General features: G+C 48.0%; 2 protein-coding genes across 4 annotated transcripts in view; one reads left to right on the top strand and one right to left on the bottom strand.

Moving 5' to 3' along the window:
- The window catches only part of LOC144732245 (protein phosphatase 1 regulatory subunit 3D-like), a 57,836-nt gene extending 34,863 nt beyond the window's left edge, over positions 1-22,973 (bottom strand). For 2 of the 3 annotated variants that reach the window (XR_013588167.1, XR_013588168.1), the window contains exon 1: positions 22,803-22,973. Coding sequence is in view for 1 of the 3 variants with exons in the window: in XM_078613648.1 (XP_078469774.1) it covers positions 17,546-18,641; positions 22,803-22,828 (1,122 nt within the window). In the remaining 2 variants the exon portion in view is untranslated. Of the gene's footprint in view, positions 1-1,647; positions 18,642-22,802 lie in introns of those variants that run through there. The other variant, XM_078613648.1, reaches the window with a different exon arrangement.
- The window catches only part of LYRM4 (LYR motif containing 4), a 103,340-nt gene that overhangs the window by 58,608 nt on the left and 16,963 nt on the right, over positions 1-27,769 (top strand). The window lies entirely within an intron of this gene.

Genomic DNA, 27,769 nt, shown 5'->3' with positions numbered 1-27,769 from the left:
CGTCGGGTTCATAGCGCAGTGCGCTCACCGCTTCACCACCGCTCCCCCGGCGGGGACGGGGGTGGGGATTGGCACACACTTGGCCAGAAACGATGCTGGGTGTATTGTGACGTCACAGGACCACAAGCAAGACTTGGCGACAGCCTGGAGAGGTCTCCATCCAGCAGCGAATTGATCATGGCTGATAAACGCGTGTGATTGTGCTGGGTAGAGTGAACGGCTCGCGGCCGCATGGTCAACAACAGTTAGAATCCTGGACAGGGTCGATGCAGCTCCGTGTCGTCCCTCCGTAGCCGGCAAAATGGGCACTGCCTGTTCAGCCTCGCACCATCTGATGGGAAGTCACTGTGGATCCTGTCATGGCAATGTGGAATTTCCACCACCGACACGATACCAACATGAGCACCACCCAATGCTCACCAATGCATGGGCCAATGTTGTACTTTGACACTGTGGTTATGTTGATTCATGTCGGGAGCTGCCGTGGTGTCATGGTTAGCACACCGGACTTGCAATCTAGAAGACGAGCGCACTTTCAGATGCGCTTCTGCGGCCGTCTGGAACGCTCTTCCTTCTGATATTAGGAAGCCACTGGAGCTACATACTTTTAAATTATCTGGATTGAAAACTCACTGATATAGAACTGCTTTTTGTGTTTAGTTTCTTGTCCTTCCACACACTTCTGGTTAGCACGGTTGGCTACGTATGGTGCAAAAGAAGTTCAACATACTACATTCACAATGGGCCCGGTTTTGTTTAATGCCCCCACAACTTCTGTCCGCCCAGCAATACAAATGGGTCTTCCTCTTCTTCTTTCGTTGGGCTGATGTAGATGCAGAGCAACAACGACAACTTCACATCCAGGTGGTCAAGCGAGATAGCCGCGTCAGGAACAGCGGAGTGTGTGAATGGGTAATGCACAGTCAGTCGGTGGGGGGGGGGTCAAGTGTGGGTGCTGCTACCTCTTCCAAGATGTCTGGCTGAGCGTTAAGTGAATAAGTTGTCATGTCGGTTTGTTTTCTGCATTTACTTCACTCTAAGAACTTACTTCGATAAAATTGAGTTTCATTGAACTTCGGTGGCAAAATATCTTCGTTAATTGCATGGCTGTTGACAATATTTTACTAAATACAGAAAACACACACGCCGATACAAACGGTCCTCGACTTCTGAACAAATTCGTTCCTGAGACCTGTTCGTAAGTCGAACGGTTCATAAGTCGGAACAGAATAAATGCCCATACGGTCAGTGTTATAAAATGTTTTCGGTTCAACAAAAAAGGGAAGCATTGTTAAACTCATATATAAGAAAAAATAGTGGACATTTGCATGCAATAAATACTGAATAGTAAACAAAACATAAACTAAAGGAATATTAATAGGAAAAAATAAATATTTTATTTGCACTTACCTTGATGCTGGCGTGCACGTGAGCACAAAGACACAGACACACAAACTGTAAATCATTTATTTACAGTTTTTAATATATTATTCATTATGATTTTTTCAGACATTGGCAGCACGGTATTAAAATTACACCATCATTTTCGTGGTGCCTTTAATTCATTAGTTTTATAATTATTTTAAATAGTTGTGTAAAGTTGCTATTACGGTATGAAAAAAAGACAGGCGTTTGTCGAGCAGACTGCGGTTGAATAACGTTTAAGTCGTTTTTATTCGTACGAGAAGTACAGCAAAGCACAGAAACAAAAACGATAAAATGTGAAACACAATTACAAATTCATGGGAATACATTTGAATTCATAATTTTGTGAAAAACGTCACATTGTGAAATTTGATGTCCTGTGGTATCATGGCAAGTCGAGTCTTAACAGCAGGACTGAGACCTTGACCAATATATACCGACCTTGTACGAGTGGGGACAGCAAGAACCACACTTATACATCTGTCGGTAACCTTCCATGCAAAGGGGTCATCTCTCTCTGTAGTAGGTAGAGAAGAGTAACTCATTAGGCCGCACCTTAAGCCTCACTCTGAATTGCACCGGGAGTCCGCTCTCAAATACAATCTCACCCAAGTCACGAACGCTAGCTAATCAAAAGTGCACAGATAATTAACATTTATAATCGTGTACATAAACTCACTCTGTTCACAAATTTTAAACCCAGTATTTTCTGTATATATAGTCACTCTATTTTTCTTTTATATATACGATATTTGTTTTTAAAAAGATTTAATTTATTTTTGTGCCCTGTGCGTTCAAGTCCACACGACACTTTTTGGGGCATTCAAGTTTCACCGCACACTCAACAACATCTGCCACGAACAATGACACACAGACCCCCCCACACACACACAGCCACTCAACCATCGTGCGCTTACAGCGGATTTTTTTATAACTCCTTAGCAAATCGTCGTAAAGTAGAAGCTGGATATAAGCACACCTACCACATGCTCCGTTCTGATGTAAGCAACACACGTTTTTACATTGTTACGCTGGTGGGCGGAAGGTTGTTGTTACTACGATTTTTTTGCCGAGGGAATGCCTCCAGTCTCAGGAATCGTTTTCAGGAGGGGCCTCACAAAAACATCTTTACAGCAGGAGGCGATGTTACTGCTGTGCGCACAGTCATCACACTTTGAGCAAATTGCCGTTTCATTTTTCAGCATTGAGATGTTTGGTCAATCCTAGGTGCACTAAATTGTATGGGGTTGTTTTTTGTAACTATGGGAGGAGGAAACCGGCGAACTCGGAGGAAATCCACGCAGAAGAGCGGGGGAGAATTTAGCAACTGCACACAGAAAGGCGCCCCGAGTCGGTGAATGGAACCCAGGAATGCTGTGGGCCACGAGGTGACCACTGGGCCACCTGGCCGCTCAAGGTGAATGGCAACATCTGATGCAAACACGCTACTGTGGATATAAGCACACGTGGCCTTGCTCCGAAGGTAGTTTGGTTATATCCAGCTTCGACTGCATTCACAATGCTGACGTTAGACGGCAACATGAACATATCCATGAACACCGTGTGAGCGCGACGGATAATCTGTGGTTTGTCTTCTGGTGAAGCTGTAATATATACGGGGTGCGGTGTATTCGTCATTTTCGTGTGTTTAAATTATATGCAAATAGTGTATGCACAACATCTTTTATATTGCAAAACTACTCAAAAAAAAATTAGCCCAACACCCAACGGATCTCTCCCGAGTTGACCGAGATTCAGCGTGTATCTTTTTCTAACGGATAAAAATGTCACGTGATAATAATTCCCACTGTCATTTTGCGAGAGTCTGACGAAATATCTCTCCGATGCGTCTGTTAGTGTCTTCGCGTTTTAAGTTTGTATTCCACGTGCCGAGAGCTTCAACAGAAACTGAATTGAAGGTGTTCAAGGAACAAATCCGTTCCTGAACAGCCTCCCAGGGCATGCGAAACGTTGGACATCGTACCGGACAACATGCGGTCCAAACCCGAAAACCGCATTGGGGAGACATGACATCATAAGTCAGGGCCAGCAGCGATTGCGAGCACCAACTTGTTCTATCCTATCTGCACACAATCACTTAATAAATACACACGGGTCTCTACAACAGGAGAGCGCTCGGTGTGCCCGGGGTCACAAATACTTATTTCATTTCAAGCCAAGGTCCTATAATTACTGAAGCAAGAGCCCAACGAGATCCATTACCTTTTTTACGCAAGGGAGACCAACTTAGTAGTGACACACACTCACACCATTCTATACGGTGATTCTATTAAAACTTTTGCTAGCAGATTTTTTTTCATTTACAATTTTGACTCACGTTATGGTCTGGGCACATAATGACCTCCTCCTCCTGTGCGCGATGATATCACAAGATGATTAAAACCCGATGATGCACCTTGGTAAATTAGCTGACTGTGCAAACTAAGCCAATGATTTAGTAACACCACTAATTCCACGGAGAACTGGTTATCTACAGAGGCGCATTTGCTATGCAGCAATGGGGGCGGTAGTTCCAAAAGAAACAGATAAATATTACTCTACCCTCAACAATGTCCTCGGTAACACAATGCGGATTCTGTAAACCGCTTGCAGACACTGCCAAAGGCCCAAGGCAGGTTTACAATCGTGGCGTGACACACAAAAACTAAACATCATTGTGGGATCGCGCGCGTCATGAGAGTTGGGGGTTTGGCTTGCGCCCACCCACGGCTCGACCTATAAGCCCAGCGGTTATCCCTGTGCCTAACAGTGACAGTTCAACACTAACCCCAAACTACACAACTGCACTGTATAAAATGTAATATTATACAGTGCAGTAGCAACTGTTGGAGGAATGCCTCCCCAAGCCTTTGCCATAGAGGCTATCTGACTGTACTTTACCATGTGGGCAGTGAAGAGGGTGCCGAGCGACCGGTGCAGCTATAACTCGCCACTGACGTTATCGGCGGCTGGAAATTGAACTCAGGCCACCGAGTTCATAGTGCAATGTGCTCACCACTGTGCCACCATTCCACCCCAATCGCTGCAATACAAACAATTTCAAAACACATTTATGATGTCACTCCAACGCTTCACAACATTTGGTTTGGATTTGATCCCTTTCACAACCCATAACCCTACCCCTAACTATAACACTTTACCCAATCCCAAACACCATCTCTCATTGCAGCAATTAATCTACAATGCATTGCAGTTCACATTCCAAATATTATTGCAAGATAGTAATATTGTGTTTACGTCCATCATCCAATGAAACGTGGGTCTCATTCATAAGCAGTGCCTCACCAACAGGAAATGGATATTACACCACTATCCCACTTGCGAAACCTCACTCCCAATTAGATGACACTACGTGAGAACGCGGATTTGTAAGATAATGCAATGTCCAGGGAGGCGCGGCGGTGACTCATCCTCCGCGGCGTAAAAGGATGCGGTCACGGCTATCACGTACACACCAGGCAAGATTTGCAAGTCGGCTCAAGCGATGGGGTGCAGTGGCAGGTCATGGCTCCAGGTTGCAGTTCTCCTCAATCTGGAGCTACAAATAGCAACCAATGGAGAAGTTCTCAACTACATTGGCTGCCCTGTGAGTCATTGGCAGAAAATTCCACATTCGCCTGACAGGCGCCGTCCCTGGGACGACGACCTCCGTTGCGATTCCTCACACACAAAGTGACGTCCGTTTTGTCGTCGCGTCCCAACCAGGATTTTAACCTCGAGCGGTACAAGACGACTGCTCCGCGCAGAAATCCCTGCCACGCCGAACGATTTGCACCGAGACGTGCCTACGCACGCCCTAACTTCACACAAATTCACTCATGAAGGTAACACAAGAAGCAGTCTAATCAGATCAGGCCATTAATAGCAATCAGCACATTTTCAGATACTGATTGCTGCCCGGCTCACACTATTCCTAGGAATGTCTGCAACTTTTCCCCGCCGCGATCTCGCCACGTCACCCAATCAGATCGCCGTGCCCCCAGCCGTTTGTAAATGCTGTCCGGATAGCGCTAATGGACCTCGTTAGCGGGAGAGGCACCATTATCAGCGGGCACGAGTGCACGCTTCACCTTGGAAACCAGACTGACTGCGCGGTACACACACACATGGGGTGGGGGGGAAGCAGCAACCCGGTCGCGTCTGTCGACAAAACTGACCACGCGAGCGTGACGCGTGACGAGCAACGACGTTTTTAGCAGAGCGGCACCAGCGAGCGTTTCTTTCCTGCGAAATCTCGCAACAAGTTCTCGGCAGTCACCGTGATGACGTCACAACACGACGAGGCGCACACGGGCTGCTCAAGTTCACGAAAAACTGTCGCCCTGAGTGAGTGCCACATTTCACCATCAGCCCACACATCTGCCTCCACTTATGCAAGACACTCTCACGTTGCAAACTCTATGAAGCCACGGTATTAAAATTGTAGTTCCTTGCAATTTGCCTACACATACGAATCGCTGTGGCAAAGCACCCGAGATACAATAAGCTGAAGGTTGACTCAACCCCATCATTTGTCCAATGGCGATAAAATGAGCACTATGTGCAAAGTCATCAATGGTGGTCGTCCTGTTGAGAGACTGGACCTGGCCAAGAATGTGGAATCTCCATCAATTGCTCAGGGCAGCTAATAGAAGATGAGTACCACCCTATGGTAGTTTGCGCAGGGAGGCACCGAGACTTTTTGTCTCGGTCATTCAAAATAAAAAAAAACGGTTTACGTTGAGTGTAAACCGTTTCCTTTCACGACCCTCTGAAAACTGTGTAGCCTCTTGGCCCTGGGCCTATGTGATGTTTTGCTAAACAAGACGAGCAGATCGTCGTCCAATACATTTGGTCAACATGGAAGAGTCGGCCAAGAGCTCCCTTGAACGGAGGCTCTTCCGCCAACAGTTGTAGAGCAAGCAATTGCAGGGCTCCACTTGTACTTTGTATACAGCAGATGGGACCTACTGCGGGAATGTCCCCAGCCTGTACCATTCGTGCATCCCTGTTGTTCTGCACATTCGAGTCATTTAAATTCGTCCCTGGCTCACCACTTTGGATAGATAATAATTCTGATGTCCAGAGACAGTCGAGAGCACTACAGCACTTATAATTAAATGCTAAAGTATGCAGCAGAGCCTAACTTGGCGCCCACTTAAAGCCTGAAAGGCTGCAGATCTTTCCATGTATTTCATTGAAAAACAAAAAAACTTGTAACGCATTCGGCAGGAAGCACTCAAGAGAAAGGACGGTCCTCACTGTCGACTGCTCGTTGTTTTCATCCGAAAGATGTCCCAGTGGTGATGGGCACAACGCGAGTCCAATCATTTATTCATGAGATTTACGCTCTGCGCTAAGGTATGAGCACTGCACGGCTTCGCTTCCCCATGAAAGTTTTATGTCGACTCCACTACAGTAAGTAGTCATAAGATCGGCGTTCTGCCGGCAGGCCAGAGGATGGAAATTCAAGATGTGAGCGTCTCCGCCATGGCCCACGCACGCGGATATTTTAGACACGCGAATAAATAAATCACAATCGTGACATCAAACGCACGCAGTGCTACAGCCAATCTGGATCGGGCGAAGACTGCGGGTCAGATCGACAACTGAAAGCAGGCTTTGCACAAGGCAGCCAATCAGCGTGCACACCTTGCCGATGAGATTCTACTACAGGGGGAGCGGCCTAGAGGGTATTTGGCTTACTCTTCCACGCTGGCTGACCGGACGTCTTGGAAGGCAGGATAGTACCCACACTTTAACCCAATACACACGATCTGCAAAATCAACTTAATTGTGGCGTACCAATTTTATACTGCTAGGTGGAGAGAGGCGGAGGGATGTAAAGAGAGCGAAGATGAAATTGGTCCAAAATTCTCAACTTATAAACAAATGCTACTGGCAAACATCAACGTGGAAAAATAACCAACAGGCTGACGGATAGAATGTTATTTCCTTCAAGTGACTTCAACAAAATCGCCTTCCCTGACTTATTATTGCATAATAATCCAAAGGCAAAGAGTGAGATGTGTTATCTAAGGTTGCAATGCATCTGGGGCCATCTCGTCACCCTTAACGGACCCTGAACTAATGGACATTCTCATGGCGCGGCGCCAGTCTAACGGCCACTCGTCTCGCCAGCGCGCATATTGCTTAAGGCTGTACCAGACAACAGCCCCTTAGCTGTACGTGTAAAACAACTTGAAATGTCGAGTCACTGGCGAGGCCCATAAAAGAGGGTCGTAACACGTGCGTCCAGTCAATGGGAATCCCGGCCAAGTGATAGCGAAATGTATTGCGATCAAACAATTTGATGGCGGGGGGGGGGGAACCCACCACACCAAATGCTCGCACGTAAGGCCGGAAAAGCCACGAGACACCCGCTCTGGAGCCTTGGTGATTTTCGCAGAGCATTGCCGGAGTGCACGTGCGCGCATCCCCGTGTCCGGTGTTTTTTTGGCTGCGCGCTTGCGTGTTCATCACGTGCGTGTTTACGTATAAAAATAATACCGAGGCTCATTCACCCGCACGTGCCACACGGTACAGTGCTGGCCGTCTCCCTCTCTCTCGCAGAATGCTCCCAATCCTCCTGCACAAGCAATTCTCATTACTCAAACGTCCCCAAGGCACCGTCTATCGCAACTTTGTCCGAGGTCCAGAATGTCCACCCACCCTGTGTACACACGGAACACGCCGAGTCCATGGTAACTCGATTGTCCTGACAAGATAACCGGGTGATTTTCACCTTCCGACGGCTAAACTCCACGTGTCATCTTCAATGGCGGCCCTGAGCCAGTGGTGGGAATTCCACATTCCTACGACGGGGACCAGTGCATTCGAAGAACTGCTGTTTACTTTCACCAAAGTGGTGCTATTAATTTTAACCAACCAGAAGGGATGACAATCCAACCACACCCCGACCGGAATTGTAACCCTTGACCTTCTGATCGCGACTGGGACACTCTCACCACAGTGTGAGGCGTTTCCATTACGCTCCCACCGCCCAAGTGTGCCACACGGAGAAGCTTCAATCGCCGAACTCTCAACATATTCGTCATCATCATCATCATGAGCCATTGTCAATGCCACTGTTGGATGAAGGCCTTTCCACGCCGTTGCCATCCCATCATTCCGTCCGGCGATGTGTCCTACCCCGAGCCCATTTAGTCCTCTTGTCAATGTGACGTCTCTGGTTTGTGTTTGTTCCCTGATCCACGTGTTCCTGTTGCTCATCAGGTTACGGACACCAAAGTCAATATCGTTGAACATGGCTCCTTAATTTGACGTGGTTCCTTGCCCAATGTCAGCTGAAGGTTGTGGGTAACCGCCCGGCTACGAATATGATCACCGATGGACCCTAACCCAGGAGTCGGAAAGCACAATAAGAAGAGCCATATTTTTCGAATTCGGTAAAAAAAAAAACTCCATATTTAAAGAGCTGCAATGCATGTGAATATGAGACGGTGGTAGTTAATAACTGACGTCACAAAGGAGTCCTTTGAAGAGCCGCATGCGGCTCTGCACCCACAGGGTGCCGACCCCTGCCCTAACCGCATCTCATTGGGAGCGTTAACTCTGTTAATAATGAGCTACAACCTGAGCCAGGTCCAATAATGAACTGTATTAAAACATGAAGGAATTTTACATGAATAAAATTATATACGAAATTATGTATAATTTATAATGAGTGTACTATTTACCATCATAAAGATATATTTATCAAGTACATTATTAATATTTAACACCTGCATGCTTTAACAATCGCCGCCATATTTATCTTTGCCTTTGTGTTGTCATAACAACCGTATCCATCTCACGTGATCACACTCAGCCAATCACATCGCTGTTGGCCATGGCAACACGGAGCCTTTTCCAGATTTTGCAACAAAGTTGCTGCGAGTTCCGGAACAGATGCAACATTATTTCTCCTCTTGATGCCACCCACAATAAATATAGCAACACAAACACACACTCCCATCATCATCATAGTTAGCCATGATCAATCCCCTGCTGGGTTGAAGGCCTGCCTGAGCCACCACCATCTCTCACAATCCTGAGAATGATCCACAGAGCTTCTCCACATGAACCGATTAACTAGACACTTGAACATTCCTGCAGAGAGGGTGCAGCTATATCGCTCTTTTACAAAAACGACCAGGTCACAAATGATAGCTCAAAGAAGTTGCTCATCACGTGGACATATATATCAGCCAAATACTCTTAAATATGCACGTTCTAAATGTGGAGGGAAAAACTGGAGGATCCGAAGAAAAATCCTCGCGATCACAAACTCTAGAGAATCAGCAGGCGTCATGGGTCGGGATTGAACCCACGTCCTCCTGCATAACTTGAGAGCGGGACAAGGCCCATACAACAAACCATCAACACAGCCAACAACCCAGGAAGGAGGCCGTCGATAGGCACCACGGAGGCCGCTCCTCCCCCGGTATCCGTCATCCCATAAAGGGTGATTCACGTCAGAGAGTGCCTTTAACAACAACAAAACACATGTAAAAATACATTTGGTGATCCTGCTGCGTTGGCAGTGGTGCACAAGCATAATTAATGAACAACAAAACGCCTCATATTCGCCAATAACACTGCGTTAAAAAAGAACAAGTTTCCGAATCTCCTTCACATTACGAGGGATAAAATATATCATTGGCGGAGTTGTGGTAAATGGCCCTTTGTAGCATATGAAGGGCCATTGTACCAAATGTCTCCTATTATATATACTATACTCTTCGGTTCTTTCGGTAAAGTCCCGTAGGTATAAAATAAAATAAATCACGACGTTTCGGGCGCAACACAAGCGTCCGAAACGTCGTGACATTATTTTATTTTCTACCTACGTTACTTTACCGAAAGAACCAAAGAGTATGGATTCTTGCAGTCACGAAAGCATCAAATCAAGATTATATATATTCTTTGAAGGCATTGTTATTGACGAAAGTGTTCTTTTAAAAGTAGGTTATTAAGGTGCTGGTGCTGTGGTGGTGGCGGGGGGCTTAAATCAACGACAAAAATTTAAATCAGCCGGCGCGCCTCCAGGCTTGGGAATTCACCCACGACGTGCACATAATTTCATTATCCCGAGCGCGAAGTTCTCATCTCAGTGGGTATCTCCGACCTCCGTGAGGCATTTACGAATGGGCTGTCATTAAACTGCACATTATTGTTGAGGATTAAAATGTTTTGTTATTATTTGACTCTCTACTCAATTACACACCAATTGTGCTATCAGCATAACATTTCGAGGACGTCGCTCCATTAGGTTTCGTTTCTTATGGACTTCCCTTTTGTGTCCGACACTGGTAGACCCTCAAGAGCTGGCCGCGACAAATTCCAGCACAAATATAATGTTCAACTGTTTTTGTGCAGTCATCAGTGATCGTGCTCTATAGTATCCTGCCATGGGAACGTGGAATTTCCACCACTGGCTCAGGGCCACCAACTGAGGGACAGTGCCCGCCCTATGCGTGTTTGAGTGAGGGAGACATTTTGACTTTGGAATTCCTGACCAAGTGCCCTTGTGATGGCTTTCCATATTACGGTGCTAGAGAAATTGTCATCATTATTATAAAGCTCACCGACCGTGACAATTAATTCCACTCTATGTGACCCCCTGGGGTTCAACCCAGGCCGGTAAGGGGAGGTGGCTCGATGCTTTGACAGATGCGTTAGGCCCCATGACTACCAGGCCAACTCGATCGTGGGTGTATCTCTTACCAAGCACATGCTGGGTACACTTGCAGTCACTGTTGTTGTTTTCAATTGCAATATAATTCAATTTCGATTAGAGCATATCAATGCATCTACTTATATAGTCCTTTGGCCTTGAGGCCTGTTGGGGGGACGACCATTTCCTTTACTTATATCTCCTTGCAGTGCTCTTTCCGCTTCTCTCTAACCACCAACTGTCGTTCAACTGAGATAGATTTCACCCTGTCCAGTGTGTAATGTTTAACATCCAGTCAGAGCGTGATCTTAATTTTTCCCGAGCACCTTGAAGTGTTATTAAGTTATCTGCAGAATACCTTTTATCCACATAATATTATGGGAACAAAATACTCCCGACTCACATGACTACTGGTCAGTGCTCATCTCTGTTGGTGGTCCTGGACCAGTGGTGGCAATTCCACATTATCAAGACAGGGGCCAATTTATGCACAACCATTGCTGACTTCCCAAAAAACAGTAATCAAAAGTGTTTATATAGACTACAATTTAACACGTAGCTTTTTACAGCCAATAATATGATGAATGTATTTTTGTTAACAAGGCCCAAAAATCGATTTTAATAAACTACAATGACTTCAACGTGTATCCCTGATCAATAAGGCAGTCTTAAACTTTCTTGGGAGGTTCAAGCCAGCCATATTAAAAAAAACTCCACATTCCCCTGGTAGTGGCCAGTCTCTCCATAGGGCAACCACAGACTGCAGTACAGTTTTACTCATTTCGCAGCACACACTGAAACAAGCTCAGTGATGTGACCATTCCAAGCCAATCTCGGCTCAAGGAAAGCAAGTGGCTTAGTACTACTGCTCCCATCCACTGTCGCTCTGCCGAGCTCTCTCTGCATTTTCATTTAATTGCTTCAGGTGTGTAAAGCTGTAACCCATAGTTTGTCAGACAGCACCAATTCAGAAGCGGTGTGTACAGACCAAGGTTTACGTGAACTCAGAAGCAACTGTGCAGGGTCAGCTTTCTCCATCGGAAATAAGGAGCTGTTGCACAGAGTCGTGGAACTCCTGAAGTGAAACTTCTCACTTGGCTCGCAATTTAAAGAGAAAAGGGTGGATAAAGTGCAGTGCATACCGCGCCAAAGCAGTGGCGCAGTGGTTTGCGCACTGCGCTATAAAGCTGGTGACCCGAGTTTTCTGCCGGGCCACGGCTAACATCAGTGATGAGCGATTATCTGAAGCAGTAGTTGCCTTCCCTTCACAAACCAGCACGAGGTAACGGTCAAATGGACCCCTATGACCAACAGGGCGTGGGGGAAGCCTTCATCCAGCAGGCGCTGACAAAGGGGTTGTAAATATTTTTTCAAGTAAAAATATATTTTTAAATGTTTTATGAACTGGTAGTATATTTACATTCTCCTGGGGTTGCAGCAGCCATGTTCATTCGTGTTCAACAATTCACACAGCCGTGTCTTTTTCAGCAAGGAGCCTAAAACAGCAACTACTATCCCACGATCCTTTTGCTGCTCATTGTGTTGTGGTTAAGCTAGTTTCCGCAAATATGTGGTGGAAACATGGCCAGACCTATGCAATGCTCTGTCAATTTGGGCAGTTTCCTACCAGGTCCATGGAAAACTGCTTTTTGGCAACGTACGAAACGGAGCCTCGAGCTTCAAATCTGTGCGATGTTGTTCTTACCAAAGCGTGCCGACTGTTGTTCTTACCAAAGCGTGCCGACTGTTGTTCTTACCAAAGCGTGCCGACTGTTGTAAATTGGTCCCTCAAGATCCTGTGATGTCACTCACGAAAATAAAATACCGATGCGGCCCTTGTTGTGCCCATGCCATAGTCCGGATACCAATTTGAAAGTAAAATTCTGTTTCACATACTGTTCTAGATTTGAAGCTTTCGTGACTGCAATGATTCATATTCTCAGGTTTTTTCGGTAAAGTCACGTAGGTAAAAACATTAAAATAAAACAAAACAAAAATAAAATTCACGACGTTTCGGAGGCAACACAAGTCTCCGTCATCAGGTGGGACCGTCGTAATTCGGCTGTGACGGTCCCACCTGATGACGGAGACTTGTGTTGCCTCCGAAACGTCGTGAATTTTATTTTTGTTTTATTTTACTTTCATTAATTTTAATGTTTTTACCTACGTGACTTTACCGAAAAAACCTGAGAATATGATTCACATACTGTATTTGTTAGGGACCCTTTCTGGAGGGTAAACCCGAAGTCTCCCTTGCATAACGAGAAAACGTTAACTGAAAGAAAGAATATGAAAGGGCCGTCACCCAACTTCTGAATAAAGACACTGATCGATGTTTGCCATCAACAGCTGTGAGCGATGCATCAGCAGATAATTTGCATTGGAATAGCGAATCTCGGTAGAGTATGAGAAGACAGATGGTCGGCAGTGGTGAGTAGCAGAGTTATGACCGCAGGTTTTAACCCCCTCACTCCCCGACTCAACCAGTTCCCTCTTCAGAACACAATTCCCTTGATTGATGGCACAACAGTGCGACGCAGCCAATTAATTCCATTAAAGATGCTGAACAATAAGTTGGCCGATCGATGGTGACATGTCTCCAATCCCTCCAGATGTCACGCACTGTAGCGCACTCCCAACAGCGCAGGGCTAAACGACCGTCATTCTGTACATTAGAGAAGAGGAGCGTTGCAAGCTGCTCTACACACATCTCTGCTGCGGTACCGTTGCACGCGCCATCTCAAGTCGCAATGCTCGTGTTCGCTTGATTACATTTTCTTACATTTGAAAAGCCCCAGTGTACAGTCTGCTCATTGTGCAGCGTTTATTCCACTTTCACCTCTCAGGTGAACACAGTGTTTGCACATTTTAAAGCTCCGAGCTCATAGACACTAAACTGCGCTTGTAGGTGTACTTAATCGCAACTGCAAAACTACGAGAAAGCCCATCACAACAGGACAATTAATGCAGGCTGGAAACAAGCATATAAAAATCACGCACACAAAGGTGTGCAGCGTTGTGCGGACAAAAGCACTCGTCCTTATTCAGAAGACCAGCTCCGAAGTGGCATATGTTGGAATGGCCACATTTTGTCAACTCTTACAGTTGGTTGTCTATACGACAAAATATCCACACATTCAGTTCTTTGCAGTTGGTGGTCTGGATAAGGCTGACAGCTTGTGTACATACGGTGCACACGCGTGCGTGTGCGCTGCTACATCTCGGTGCACGCTCAAGCACAGTTGCTTGCATGGTGTTATGTTGCCGGAAAACGATTTAAACTTCAGTCGCTCGTCGGTGCATTGTCAAACATCGACAGTAGATCCCAATACCGGCGCAGTCTCCCTCGTTGCCGCCGCGCAGTCAAAGCGTGTGTGCATTTTCCCGGATTAACAACATTAGCAACATTTTCAAACTACAGCAGTTGGCCGGCGTGCGCCTTCTCCACGTGCCCCCAAACCACCACCACACATCCCCGCGCATCCGCGGACGTTTAAAAAAAAAAAGATGCCACTCATCCAGTTGTAACTTTGTCTTTTTTTACCTCTGCCATTCACAAGGTGATGGAGTGAGCTTTTCAAGGCAGCCTCCACCCCACCCCCACCACCTCCCCCCACACCCAGCATAGCAGGGCGGCTCGTTTTAAAAGCGTTCCTCTGCCATGGGCGCTAAATGTCAGAGCAGTCACTCAGGGCCAGTGCGCACTGCTGGGTGCTAAACGCAGCTCCCTCTCGTCCAGCAAGAAGGAGGCTGTCCTTCGGTCACCCTTCTAAGGCAGTGCAGGGCTTCTGCTCCAAACGTGAAGCTAACCGGGTCATTGGATATCACCCAAAATTTTGGCGCGCACGCGCACACGCTGCGCGGGTCCCTTGCAATAGCCGGATGCAAGCCTTGGAAATGTGGCCAACGGGATCGGCAGTGGTTCACACACACGCGCGCACACAGGCAAATGTATCCGACTCGCATCACAACTCGTACAGTTTCTCTCGTAAGGTCCCAGTATACAATCAAGTTGCCAAGGTCGTAGGGCAAGTGCCAGTGTAGCATTTAGAACACTACGGGTCCAAAATTAGAGCTGCAAATCTTAAGGTCACATCCAAATAGAGCGTGAGCAGATGGAGCGGTTGTGTCGACAATCTCGTGATAATGAATTAGGCTACGTCATATGCATTATAAAAGTGAATCTTACAATATGACAAAAATGCTAAGAAAAAGTCGAAATGTCAATGCTAGGCTTAACTTTAGTGAAAATTACAGAGCACTGCATGCCTGGGCAGGAATATACCTGACAGTAACTGACCTGGCGAGTTTCAGTACAAACAAGCACACCCAAAATATACACCCAGACCAGTGTTACTACAGAATACAATGCAAGAACATACCACGTACTCACCATCACATGTACATACATACACACATAAATACACGTGGACACACACAAACACCCGCTCACAACTGAACATAGCAAACACACACGTGAAGGCCACATACATTTTCTCGAGCATAGAAGCAGCAAGCACATAGGTATGGGTAAATTCCAAGAATGGAAAACAAAATACATAAAAAACATGTAAGGAGCACACAATAGAGGGAGATGAATTGGAGCTATACAGAACGGGTGAGGCTTTCACTCAGCACTGCATTAATTACCAATGCAGCTCCTAATGATAATGAAAATGTTGGTTTTGCACTGCTGCAGCTGATGCTGATATTGGCGATTTCCATTGATCATTAGGGTTGCAATGGTTTACCTCCATGCAGGAGATGCAATGACTTGCCACGATTCAGGGCTGAGATTAGATTTTACTCAATAATTTATTACTTATTCTACGATGCGTCGTTTTTACCATCTCGCTGGTATTATATTGTTCACTCCATTATTCCAAAACGTAATGTTTGCACATAATTTCAATATGAGTAACACAACACGTGAATCAGAAACATGGACGTTGACCCAGCAGAACAAAAGCTGAAACATGTGCACAGAAGCATGGAAAGGTGCATGCTTTTAGTTACACTGCGTGGCACAAAAAATAAACCGCACAGATTACAGAGATAATGCATGTTAGAGGCACCATTTTGATAAATTAAAAAGTAAACGGGCTCGGCCAGGACTTGTCACTAATTGGGATGATGGCCGGAGGTCGAGCCTAACGTCAGAGTCGCAGCCAAAGGAGGAAACGCCCGAGAGGACGTCAACCGTGGAGATGGGGGGGGGGGCAATGGACCGTTCCATCGCAAGATGGTGGAGAAATAAGGACGGCTTCGGAGGCCTTCATCCAGCAGTGGCTCGATCATAGCCGATGAAAATTCCTACATATGCAATTCAACGCTTAGCTGGGGAGCCTTACAAACCAATATCAATCAATATGTTGTTACACCCCTAGCAATGATGATTTGCTTGATGTTGATAGGTCGCGAGGATGTTAAATGATGAAAATGGTAATGATGATGACGCATGTAGATATTGCAAAAAAATGTTCACCAACACTCATGTTCCCCGAACATGGTACAGTACGCCCGTTATTAACCCCAGTTTGACCTCAGTGTTCACCCTATCTGGGCGAGTGAATTTCCCCACACTTGCATTTAAATGAACATCGTTGCCTGCCCTATGCCTCCTCCTAAGCCAACAGTCACAGTCCACACTGAACCCGACCCCACAATCACACGGGCGCCACAACAAGCAACACACTGCCCATAAATAATCATCATCGTTGTCGTCGTCGTCAAAGTGACAGAACGCCACACACTGCAGAACTCGATGCGTTTCATTCGCGACTCCTACCTCTAGGACCCATAACCGGACCACCCTGGTCTGTGTTACCTCCCATGGGCACACGCCAACTGCAGCAGTTTAGCAGTTTACTTACACATCCTTTTGTCTGACTGATTACTATTTTTTCACGTGCAATAGTGTTAACAATTTAAAACCATGGGGTTAATTAACCACCTTACACAAACGGCTGTGAGCAAATCTCCAAAGCGTCGGTATAAAAATGTTTAATGGACCCAGGTGATCAATACTCAAAACCCAAAACGTATGCTGCCATTATCGAATTCCATTACGCTGAAAAAAAACCCCTTCCCGTCGTCCCCTCCTTGCGTCCCAAATCTCTAGCAGGCCCCTCAAATCCACCTTGGCCCTGTTGGATAATTTTCCCTCAGTCTGGGTCGCCCTCCTTAGGGCGCTCAAGGGAAAGGCAGGGGGAGGGGGCAGTGAGGCGTGCGATGCCACCGATGGCCCCTTAGCTGTGACCAGCACGGCCGCGCGGTGCATGGAGGCTACGGCTGAATTGACGACGGTGCTCGCGGTGGCCTTCAATCGACGATTCGCGAGCGGCGCCCTCGCGTCGCCTCCGCGCGCCTCGCATCCTCCGAGTGCGTATGCGCACGTTCACACGTGGAAGTGACCCCGCAAATCCGTCGGGGGGGGAGGTCCTAGATGTAGTGAATCCACGAGTCCTCGTAGTCCCGCGGCGGAGACAGCTTGAGGCAGTGGCACCGCACGACGTAGTTGGCGCCGCCGTTGTTGTCCCAGTACTGCTGACCCTTGGACACGAACAACACGGCGAACTGTATCAGCGCGCCTGCCTCCATGAAGGGCGGCGTGTTGATGGAGAAGCCGAACTTGTCCGTGTGGCCGTCGCTCGAACCCGGCACGTACGTCGCCACCACCTCTTGCTGCGTCGCCCAGCCGTTGAGCGAATAGCGCACCGACACAAACTTCTCAAAGTGCAGGTTGAGCACCCTAATGAGACCATGCAGCCCAAGCTCCGACGTGACCACCAGGCTCTCGAGGGACACCTTCTGTGACCGCACGCGCTCCAGGAAGTCCGGCGTCGTGCCCGGCTGCTGAAACTGCGGCTCCAGGAAGCGGCTCTCGATCCGCTGGCTGTAGCCGAAGCGCGGCACGCTGCCGCTTGCGCTGCCGCGGCGCAGCTGGGAGAGCACGCGGTTCGGGATGGACACCTCCTCGCTGTTGCTGTAGTGGCGCACGCTGATGAGGTCGAGCCCCAGCGAGTCGGCGAAGCGCACGCGCTTGCGCGTGTTGGGTGTCACCGTGCCGCTCGCCGCTGCCGCCTGCTTGGCGCGCACCGATGGTGGGGGTAGTGACTTGGCGCGCCGCCGCAGAAGCGGCAGCGACGCAGGGCTGTCCATCATGATGTAGTCGCACGGCCGGCCGAAGGCGTGCATCTCTGCCCAAGCGCTGCACGGGCCCTGTGCGGGCGCCGCGTCCCCACCGCCGTGGCCGCCGCTGGGCCCGTTGGAGGCCGCCGCCGCCGCGGGGCCGCCGCCGTCGCACTCCTCTTTGGTGGCGCAGAGCGCCGAGCTCTCGTTGGAGAAGTGCATCTTCTCCAAGAGGTCCGACACGTAGCTCAGGTTGCGGGGGATGCTCATCTTGACGGGCCCGTTCGCCGACGCGGGCTCTGGCGCGGCGGGCACGGCGGTGTCGGCGTCGGCGTCGGCGGCAGGATCCGCGGCGGGGTTCTCGCTCGCTCGGTGGAGAGACGATGGAACACTTCGCTCCATTATCCTTGGGACCAAGTACATACATACACGTGTGCGCATGTACATACCCGCACGCACAACGACACATGCGCTTGTGTTCAAAAGCTCTGTGCGTGAACAAGGTGTTAAGATGTGAAGGTCGCATGAGTGGCATTGAACAGTCAAACAGGCGCAGCTCTCAAAGGGATAGTGACTCTGGCCATGAGTGTGCTGATGGCACATATCCAGGAGGGTTTTTAAAAGGTTTTTGAGAACTGCATACAGCAAAAGGTCACAAATTCACATGGATTACCGTCCTTAATGTTAATATACACAAGTCACATCAATACCAAGTGAAACTATCACTGTATATGACCACTAAATTAAAGATTGGGTGTCAGAATAAGTGTGTGCCAAATATGTTTCATGTTAATTAATTATCAAAACTTTCTGACTCTCTCTCCAGAGATGCGTGGATGTTCACGTATGACCATCGTACATAGTTTACCCTGCACCTATGTGTGCACTGAATGTATGCATGGATGCTTTTGTGTACGTTGTAAAGTATAGCACGTGTGTGCTTATGTATGCAGTGTAAATATATGCATTTGTAGTATTTATGTGGGGCATTACCGTTAGTGACATGTACTGTGGGCATAGTGTATTACTACGTGTGTAGATAACGCACTGGTTAGGTGTGTATATATGCCGTGTATGTGTTACTGCAGCTTGTATATTGTACGGTGCGGTGTGTGTGGCGCGTGTATGCACTTGCCATGCATGAAGCGGTACACGTGTGTAGTGTAAGCATGCAATACATGAGTTTTGTATGTAGCGTTGCCACGAGCAAGGTGTGGTATGCATGGTGTATACAATGCAATGTCTACATCATCTGAACGTGACTGCATCTCAATACGCTGTACAGAGAGCGGCATGGATGTCATTGCACCTAAGGCAAAGATAATGGATTTTTCTTAAGATGTAGGGGGAGCAGGGTGCGGGGGAAGGAAGTTTATTTCTGTACGGAATAAACACAACTGGGCAGATGGAATCAGATCATTAGCCTGGGCTTGACAAGCAGGTTGTGCCAGGAGACGTTCCAGACCGTGGGAACAGCAGTGGAGAAGTAGCGACCACCCATGGAATGTGTGTAGGTCGAATGGGGGAGGCCCCGGTGGATGAAGTGGCGAGCATGCAGACACAGAGAGGAAGTCGCCATACCCACCACCCACTTGCCTGTGCCAGTATTACACGGAAGCTGCGGGGGTATACGGACTTCCCGCCCACCCCACGTTTAACGCGCAATACGATGTACAGATGGAGTCTAGTCGAGGTGTTGACTGTGTTATGTATCTGTGTCGTGCGGGTGCATCAGTGTATGGGGTTAAATTCATACCTACGCAGCACACTTCTTACCATGCTGGCGCAGGGTACATCTGCGTTGTGTACCGTCTCATTACACGTCCCACGGTGTTAGTGAGGAATATAAGAATCATCCAGCCCCGTGAAAGAAGCCTGTAACACCTGTTATGCATGGTGGGTCGCCTATCCAAGTACTGCAGGTTGACCAGCGTGGTGAAGTATGGTTTAACCCCCCCCCCCCCCCCACGACCAGACCCTTCATCGAGCTGTGGAGTAACACGAACAAACTAACCCTGCGCACTCTGCATTACTAACGTGGCGTACGCATGCGAGGTGCATTGCCATAGAGCGTCCCTGTGATGATCTTAGTAGTTAGTGCCCTGCACGGCACTGTGATGATCTTAGTAGTTAGTGCCCTGCACGTCCCTTTGATGATCTTAGTAGTTAGTGCCCTGCACGTCCCTGTGATGATCTTAGTAGTTAGTGCCCTGCACGTCCCTGTGATGATCTTAGTAGTTAGTGCCCTGCACGTCCCTGTGATGATCTTAGTAGTTAGTGTCCTGCACGTCCCTGTGATGAGCTTAGTAGTCAGTGCCCTGCACGGCACTGTGATGATCTTAGTAGTTAATGCCCTGCACGTCCCTGTGATGATCTTAGTAGTTAGTGCCCTGCACGGCACTGTGATGATCTTAGTAGTTAGTGCCCTGCACGTCCCTGTGATGATCTTAGTAGTTAGTGCCCTGCACGTCCCTGTGATGATCTTAGTAGTTAGTGCCCTGCACGGCACTGTGATGATCTTAGTAGTTAATGCCCTGCACGTCCCTGTGATGATCTTAGTAGTTAGTGTCCTGCACGTCCCTGTGATGAGCTTAGTAGTTAGTGCCCTGCACGGCACTGTGATGATCTTAGTAGTTAGTGCCCTGCACGTCCCTGTGATGAGCTTAGTAGTTAGTGCCCTGCACGGCACTGTGATGATCTTAGTAGTTAGTGCCCTGCACGGCACTGTGATGATATTAGTAGTTAGTGCTCTGCACGGCACTGTGATGATCTTAGTAGTTAGTGCCCTGCACGTCCCTGCGATGATCTTAGTAGTTAGTGCCCTGCACGTCCCTGTGATGATCTTAGTAGTTAGTGTCCTGCACGTCCCTGTGATGATCTTAGTAGTTAGTGCCCTGCACGTCCCTGTGATGAGCTTAGTAGTTAGTGTCCTGCACGTCCCTGTGATGATCTTAGTAGTTAGTGCCCTGCACGTCCCTGTGATGATCTTAGTAGTTAGTGTCCTGCACGTCCCTGTGATGAGCTTAGTAGTTAGTGCCCTAAACGTCCCTGTGATGAGCTTAGTAGTTAGTGCCCTGCACGTCCCTGCGATGATCTTAGTAGTTAATGCCCTGCACGGCACTGTGATGATCTTAGTAGTTAATGCCCTGCAGGGCACTGTGATGATCTTAGTAGTTAGTGCCCTGCACGGCACTGTGATGATCTTAGTAGTTAGTGCCCTGCAGGGCACTGTGATGATCTTAGTAGTTAGTGCCCTGCACGGCACTGTGATGATCTTAGTAGTTAGTGCCCTGCACGGCACTGTGATGATCTTAGTAGTTAGTGCCCTGCACGGCACTGTGATGATCTTAGTAGTTAGTGCCCTGCACGGCACTGTGGTGGTGTGCACCGTGCGTGCATCGTGCACGTGGTGACGACTGTGTGCAGGATGTCCCCCCCTATCGTCACCTGCAGTATTGTATCCATCTGTACTGACATGTGCAGTGTCTACTACTACAGTGCACATTGTTCCCATTTACCGTGACAGTAGTAAAGTACAAACCCTCCTGCACGCCCACCGCTACGCAGTACAATATTGCGAATGTGTAAACACACACACACATGTAGCATGTCATGTGTACCTGTATCATGTCATGTGTACCTGTATCATGTCATGTGTACATGTAACATGTCATGTGTACATGTAGCATGTCATGTGTACATGTAGGATGTCATGTGTACATGTATCATGTCATGTGTACATGTATCATGTCATGTGTACATGTAGCATGTCATGTGTACATGTATCATGTCCAGGTGCACATGTATCATGTCATGTGTACATATATAATGTCCAGGTGCACATGTATCATGTCATGTGTACATGTATCATGTCATGTGTACATGTAGCATGTCATGTGTACATGTAGCATGTCATGTGTACATGTACTGCATTATGACCGTGTCCATACAATAGACGACTACCACACACAACATCTGTATACCTGTGTAGTAAATGCAGTTAGCATGTAAATTGCATAAGCTAAACACACATTGCACATTACTCATAGAATGTGTAGTGGAGTATGCACCTATCGTGTATACCAATGAGTACACAATATTCACAAAGAATACGTGTGTGTTGCAGTATATGCACGTGTACATCGTATAGAGTATTCACAGAGAATCGAGTATTCAATATAGAATACTGTGTGTGCATTGCCCGCTGCGCCTGTAGTGATTGCAGTCGTGTGTCACCACGTACATGGCGTGTCGTTTACATGACGTACGTGTGTGTGTAGCCTTGCATTGCATGCAGGGCTACACACACACGTACATACTACATGTACACACACACACGTGTGTGTGTACATGCTACATGTACACACGGGGCAAGGGGACCCACACTGACCGACACGGATTGAATCTTCAGAGCACCGAGGAGAGAGCCTCTCCGCTCACGCGCGTTCACCGGCAGAGCGTCGTCGTCGTCGTCATCGTCGTCTTCGTCGTCGTCAGTCTCTCTCAGAGGTGGCCGGGGGAAGTCGGTCGGACAACGACGGCGCTCAACTGCTCGCTCACGACTTACGTGAGGTCTCCGTTGATGGGCAGCATGGAGGGAAGCAGAGCGAGCGGGGGGGAGGCAATGAAGAGGAGGAGACGGGATGGATGTTCCACCGGCGACAACAGCGACGCGAACCCGAATGAAAATTAAAAAAAACCTTCCAGGGAGATTCTCCCACGCAGCTGCGACTCCTCCCCCGACCACCACGTCAAGTATTCAGACTCCTCCCCCTCCTCCTCCTGCTGCTGCTGCTGCCCTTCCTCCCGCCCCCGGCTCCCCTTCCTCCTCTGACGTCACCCCCCTCCCTCCACCTTCTCGCCGTCAATGCCCCGTGCCACCGCCACCGCCAGGAGCGCTCTCGCCCCACCCCCTTGGCCCCTCCCCCCCACCCCCTTGGCCCCTCCCCCCCACCCCCTTGCCCCCCCCCACTAACCACGAGCGCAGCGGTCCCTCTGAACAACCCGCGGCCAAGTCGCCGCCGAAGCCGCACCAACTGCAGGGGGCACCGCGGTGGCTGGGGGAGATGTTCGTGTGATGTTGTAGTATATGCTACAAGAGATGTTCGTGAGATCTTGTAGTATATGCTACAAGAGATGTTCACCACCTCGCCCGGTGCGCAGGAGGTCGTGGGTTCCATCCCGACCCTGACGCCTGCTGCTGCTGCTGTCTATTTGGAGTTTGCGTTTCTCTCTCCCCGTGGCCGCGTGGATTTGTCTCCAGGTCCTCCGGTTTTCCCCTCCACATTTAGAATAAAGTCACGCGTTTAGAGTATTTGGCTGCTATAAATTCCCACGGAATAAGCCACTTCTTTTAGCAATTATTTGTAGCCAAGTTGCTTGTGAAAAAGAGCTATATAGCTCAGTGGCCCTTACCTAGTAAAATACAAATCTAACTTAGTTTTAACTAGCACGAAGGTATTACCGTATTCTCCGCATTATATGCCGCACTGCCCCCCTCCCAAACCCCGTATTTGAAAGCATCATTTGGGGGTGCCTCTGATACGCGGTAGGTTTGTGTGCGTGTGTGACCATATTTGTATAACCACAGTTCTACATTGACCCAGGACACGCGTTTCGAGTGCGGCTTACTTTCCGGAGTGTCTCATCATCCTCAGAATACGGTGATACCGACTCGGAACCATCAACGTCTCATCGGCACCATCAAAACTTCGCCACCACCACTGGCCGGCATTATTAATCCACAGCCAACACCATGGCTGCCCCACCACAAGACCGCTATTGCACCAACAACAAAGGCAGCCATTCGTCACGAAGTGGCGGTGACGCCACCACGGCGCCTGTGCCAGGCCAGGTGCACTTTGAGGCCACGTGAAGCGTCGAAAGCTCGCTGATAAGGAGGTCACGGGGGAGACCCAGCAGGTGCCATGGTTCCACTGACTGAGATGACTGTCAGATTCACTAGCAACACTCCCATCACACGCATCGTTAATGCCCCCACCACCGACTGCACCATCGATGCCTTGACATCAAACGCCAACGCAAGCACCATACATTCCCCCAGCTCCCCAGCCCTCATTGTATGTATATATGCATTACCTTCTTTCGCACCGTACGTAGCCAACCGTGATAATCATCACCGTCAGTAGCAATTCCATTGGAGTGAAGGGAGCCCTAATAATGTCTGCATTGCGTCTGCAGTTGTGATGATGATGCTGGAGCAGGCGGAGATGTTTTGCTCTCCGAGTACACTGTACATTTATCAGTGAGCAGTGGCCGGGGGGTAGGACGCTTGACTGAGTATTGAGCTGGGATAGCTCTGGACAGAAACCCAGGGGCACCCATACACAAGGGACACACACGCGGAAACACGGCATTGGGAAATCAAGATTTTTCTAAATGTGGTAATTCGCTCGTTTCTAGCAAGCGGTACGGTATTTATTCGCATACATATGATGAATTGATAGAACGAGCAATCTTACGTTTTTGATTGTGAGCATTATATTCATCACTATCATCGGCTCTTGCTCAATGATAAATGATAAACATCAACCACTGTATGTTGCCAGTCAAGGCTAAATGTAGCTTCACGCTTGTCTGACGTCAAACACTGCACACTCAAACAGTGCGTATGTCATTCCTCCAAATGTTTTTTTTTTACATGTTCGTTAATTACCTAATGCGTTACACATTGCACACTTAAGGTTAATTTACGTATTTATATACACTAATGTCTATTTCGTGACTTATTCATATTTCACTGCACTGTGCTATGAACCCGGCGACCTGAGGTTCAGTTCCCGGTCACGGATAACATCAGTGGGCCAGTGACACCTTGGAGCTCCCCTTCACTAACGCACACTGGGCATCGTGGTGAAGTATGGCCAAACAACCCCCATGAACGACGAGCTGTGGGGAGACCGTCCAACAGTCGATTGAAAAGGGGATATAATTTTTATACTAAATTGTTATGCTTTATGTTGCACTATACGTTCACATTGATGTTATGTTATGATTAATGCAAGCTCTGACTCTGGACAGCTCCCTCTAGAGATTGATTTGGCCTACTCTTCCACGTTGGCCAGGGCGCCACGGTGGCGAGATGTTAACGACCTCGCTGATATGCAGAAAGTCGTGGGTTCGATCCCGACCCCGAGGCCTGTATATTTGGGGTTTGCAAGTTCTCCCCGTGGTCGCGTGGATTTTTTTTCGGGTTCTCCGGTCCCCCCCCCCCCCCCGACACATTTAAAAACATGCGTTGAGAGTATTTGGCTACTATACATTTCCGCATGATAAGCCACTTCGTTGGGCTATCATCTGTGGCCAGGTCGCTTGTGAAAAAGAGCTACATAGCTCAGTGGTAAAATAAACAAACATCGTTTAGTCTTAGCAAGGGGGGAATACCCACACTTTACCCCACCACGTTACCTGTCGATCAACTGTGGTGTCCCCATTTAAACTGCTGCGTGAGATTGAATAAACTTGCCGCCCATTTTTCATCTGTTTGTAGCCCTTAACCAGTGGTGGAAATTCCACATCCCCATGGCGGGGGAGAATATTTCCCCGTGTTACTCCTCGCAATGTTTTTTAAAATTTCATATTATTGACTCCAGACGGCCGAGAGAGACGATGGCTGAGTCATTCCCCAAGCAGGATTTGAGCTTGCAACCTTCCACTAAGCCACCTTCATATATGAGCAGATAGGTGATGCAGATAGGTGACTTTGTATATTTGTATGCTGTGGCTGTGTGGAGCAATATACTACGGGGCTTTATTGATGAGCAATGTTAAAGGCACGATCTATTCCCTTTAACAGAAACATTAAAGGTTCCCTCTTAAGTCTTAACAGCATGAGGCGGCTGTGTCCATTCATTGACTCACAAACTGTCCACGTGCAGTGCACCTTGCGGCACGGACCACACCACTGCTCGTTTTGCAAGGGAGAGGGGGCTTGAATGAGAGAAATTGCTTGCCTTACACAGCACCGATATAGCATCTGCTTGCGCTGATAACATTATCACTCTTAATCACGGCCGAGCGCTGATAACAAATGCAATATCGAGTGGCGAGATAAGCAGAAGAGGCCGGTTGCAGCATTAGTCCCACCCAACCCTACATAATTCGGATTGGTAAGTGCGCAAACTTAAATCTTAACGCTAAAACCTTGTCAGCTTGACTCGACACTTTCCATTCATGTAAAGCCTCTTTTGCCAATCCACTGCTAGATGACGGCCTCCTTCCAACGCCGCCGCAGGTCGTGGGGGCTAGTCGACCATGCTTCACCATGAAGGTCTGTGCGGGGTTGGTCAAGGTGAGGATGAGCATAAAAGTAAACTCTCAAGACGCTAAATAAACCCTGAAACTGTTAGAGGATATTGCTGAGAAGGGCACCTTTCTTTACTGGTTGATGTTACTGCTTTTATAATTTGAACTATGAACGGGTATTTATAGGGGTGGGGTGGTGTACTGTGAACTATGCAACTTTCGTTTGATTCCTGTGCACGGTTAGCATCAGTGGCGAGTGATGTGTGGTCTGGTCCTGGACCATGCTCCCCTTCACACCAACTGCCCAGCACGCTCAAGTATGGTCACCCCCCCCCACCTCCTTCCACCGGAACAAGATACTGGTGGAAGACCTTAATCCAGCAGTGGATTGACAAAGGGATGTACACACGTTATAATTAGTGTTCATTTTGGCTTCATATGCCCGCGATTTAGCCAATCGATTAGGGTTTCAGTTTTCATATACAATGTTTGAATGGTTTATAGCATCTCTACAAAGGTAATCTGCCACCCAATATCACACATTACAGTCATAACTGCAATTATGTGAATAAACTACAAGGACATTCGCAAAATACACATTTTCAGATGTTCTATGCACATTAACAAATTTAAGATTATCTTGGGGCAGGCACGTGGCGAAAAAATGGCAAGCTTGACATCAACATTTTGTCCTAAGACCAAATCACCCAAAAGGCACACCGATTTGAGATCTGGTCAGATCTCGGAAGCTAAGCAGGCGTTGAACCTGGCTAGTACTGGGATGGGTGATCGCCATGGGTAAACGACAGGTGAAATGGACGTGGATGGCCGTGCAGCAAAAAAAAAAGACGTTTGTTAATTGCACTCCCCCACGTTGACCAATCCGCACTGACCAGCGTGGGGAAGTATCGTCAAGTATTCCTCACGACACCACAGGGGCATTGGGAGACCCTCATGGAACCAGCGATTTGGTAAAAAAAAAAACGAGCCCGCGTATGCACTATACCACGGAGCTGAAAGCCCGCGAATATGTATTTATATTGGACAAATCTCACTCGCCTGCCATATGCTGAACATTATGCAGCATCGCCAAAAAAGGCCCTCTCAGCGAGAAGTAGCAGAACGTCTAAATGACAGCGTGACGTCAGTAGCAAAAGTAGGCCATCGGCTGCTTGTTTATTTTTTGTGCTAAATTATAAAATTATCCAAAGCGCAAATTAAGTGACTTGCTCCAGCACGATACATGACAAAAAAAATTCCATGTAAAAT

This window comes from Lampetra planeri, chromosome 42 (genome assembly GCF_965212315.1).
Source record: "Lampetra planeri chromosome 42, kcLamPlan1.2.h2, whole genome shotgun sequence".
NCBI classification, from domain to species: domain Eukaryota; kingdom Metazoa; phylum Chordata; class Hyperoartia; order Petromyzontiformes; family Petromyzontidae; genus Lampetra; species Lampetra planeri.
The sequence above is the reverse complement of the archived record's forward strand: the minus strand, read 5'-3'. Positions and strand labels throughout refer to the sequence as shown.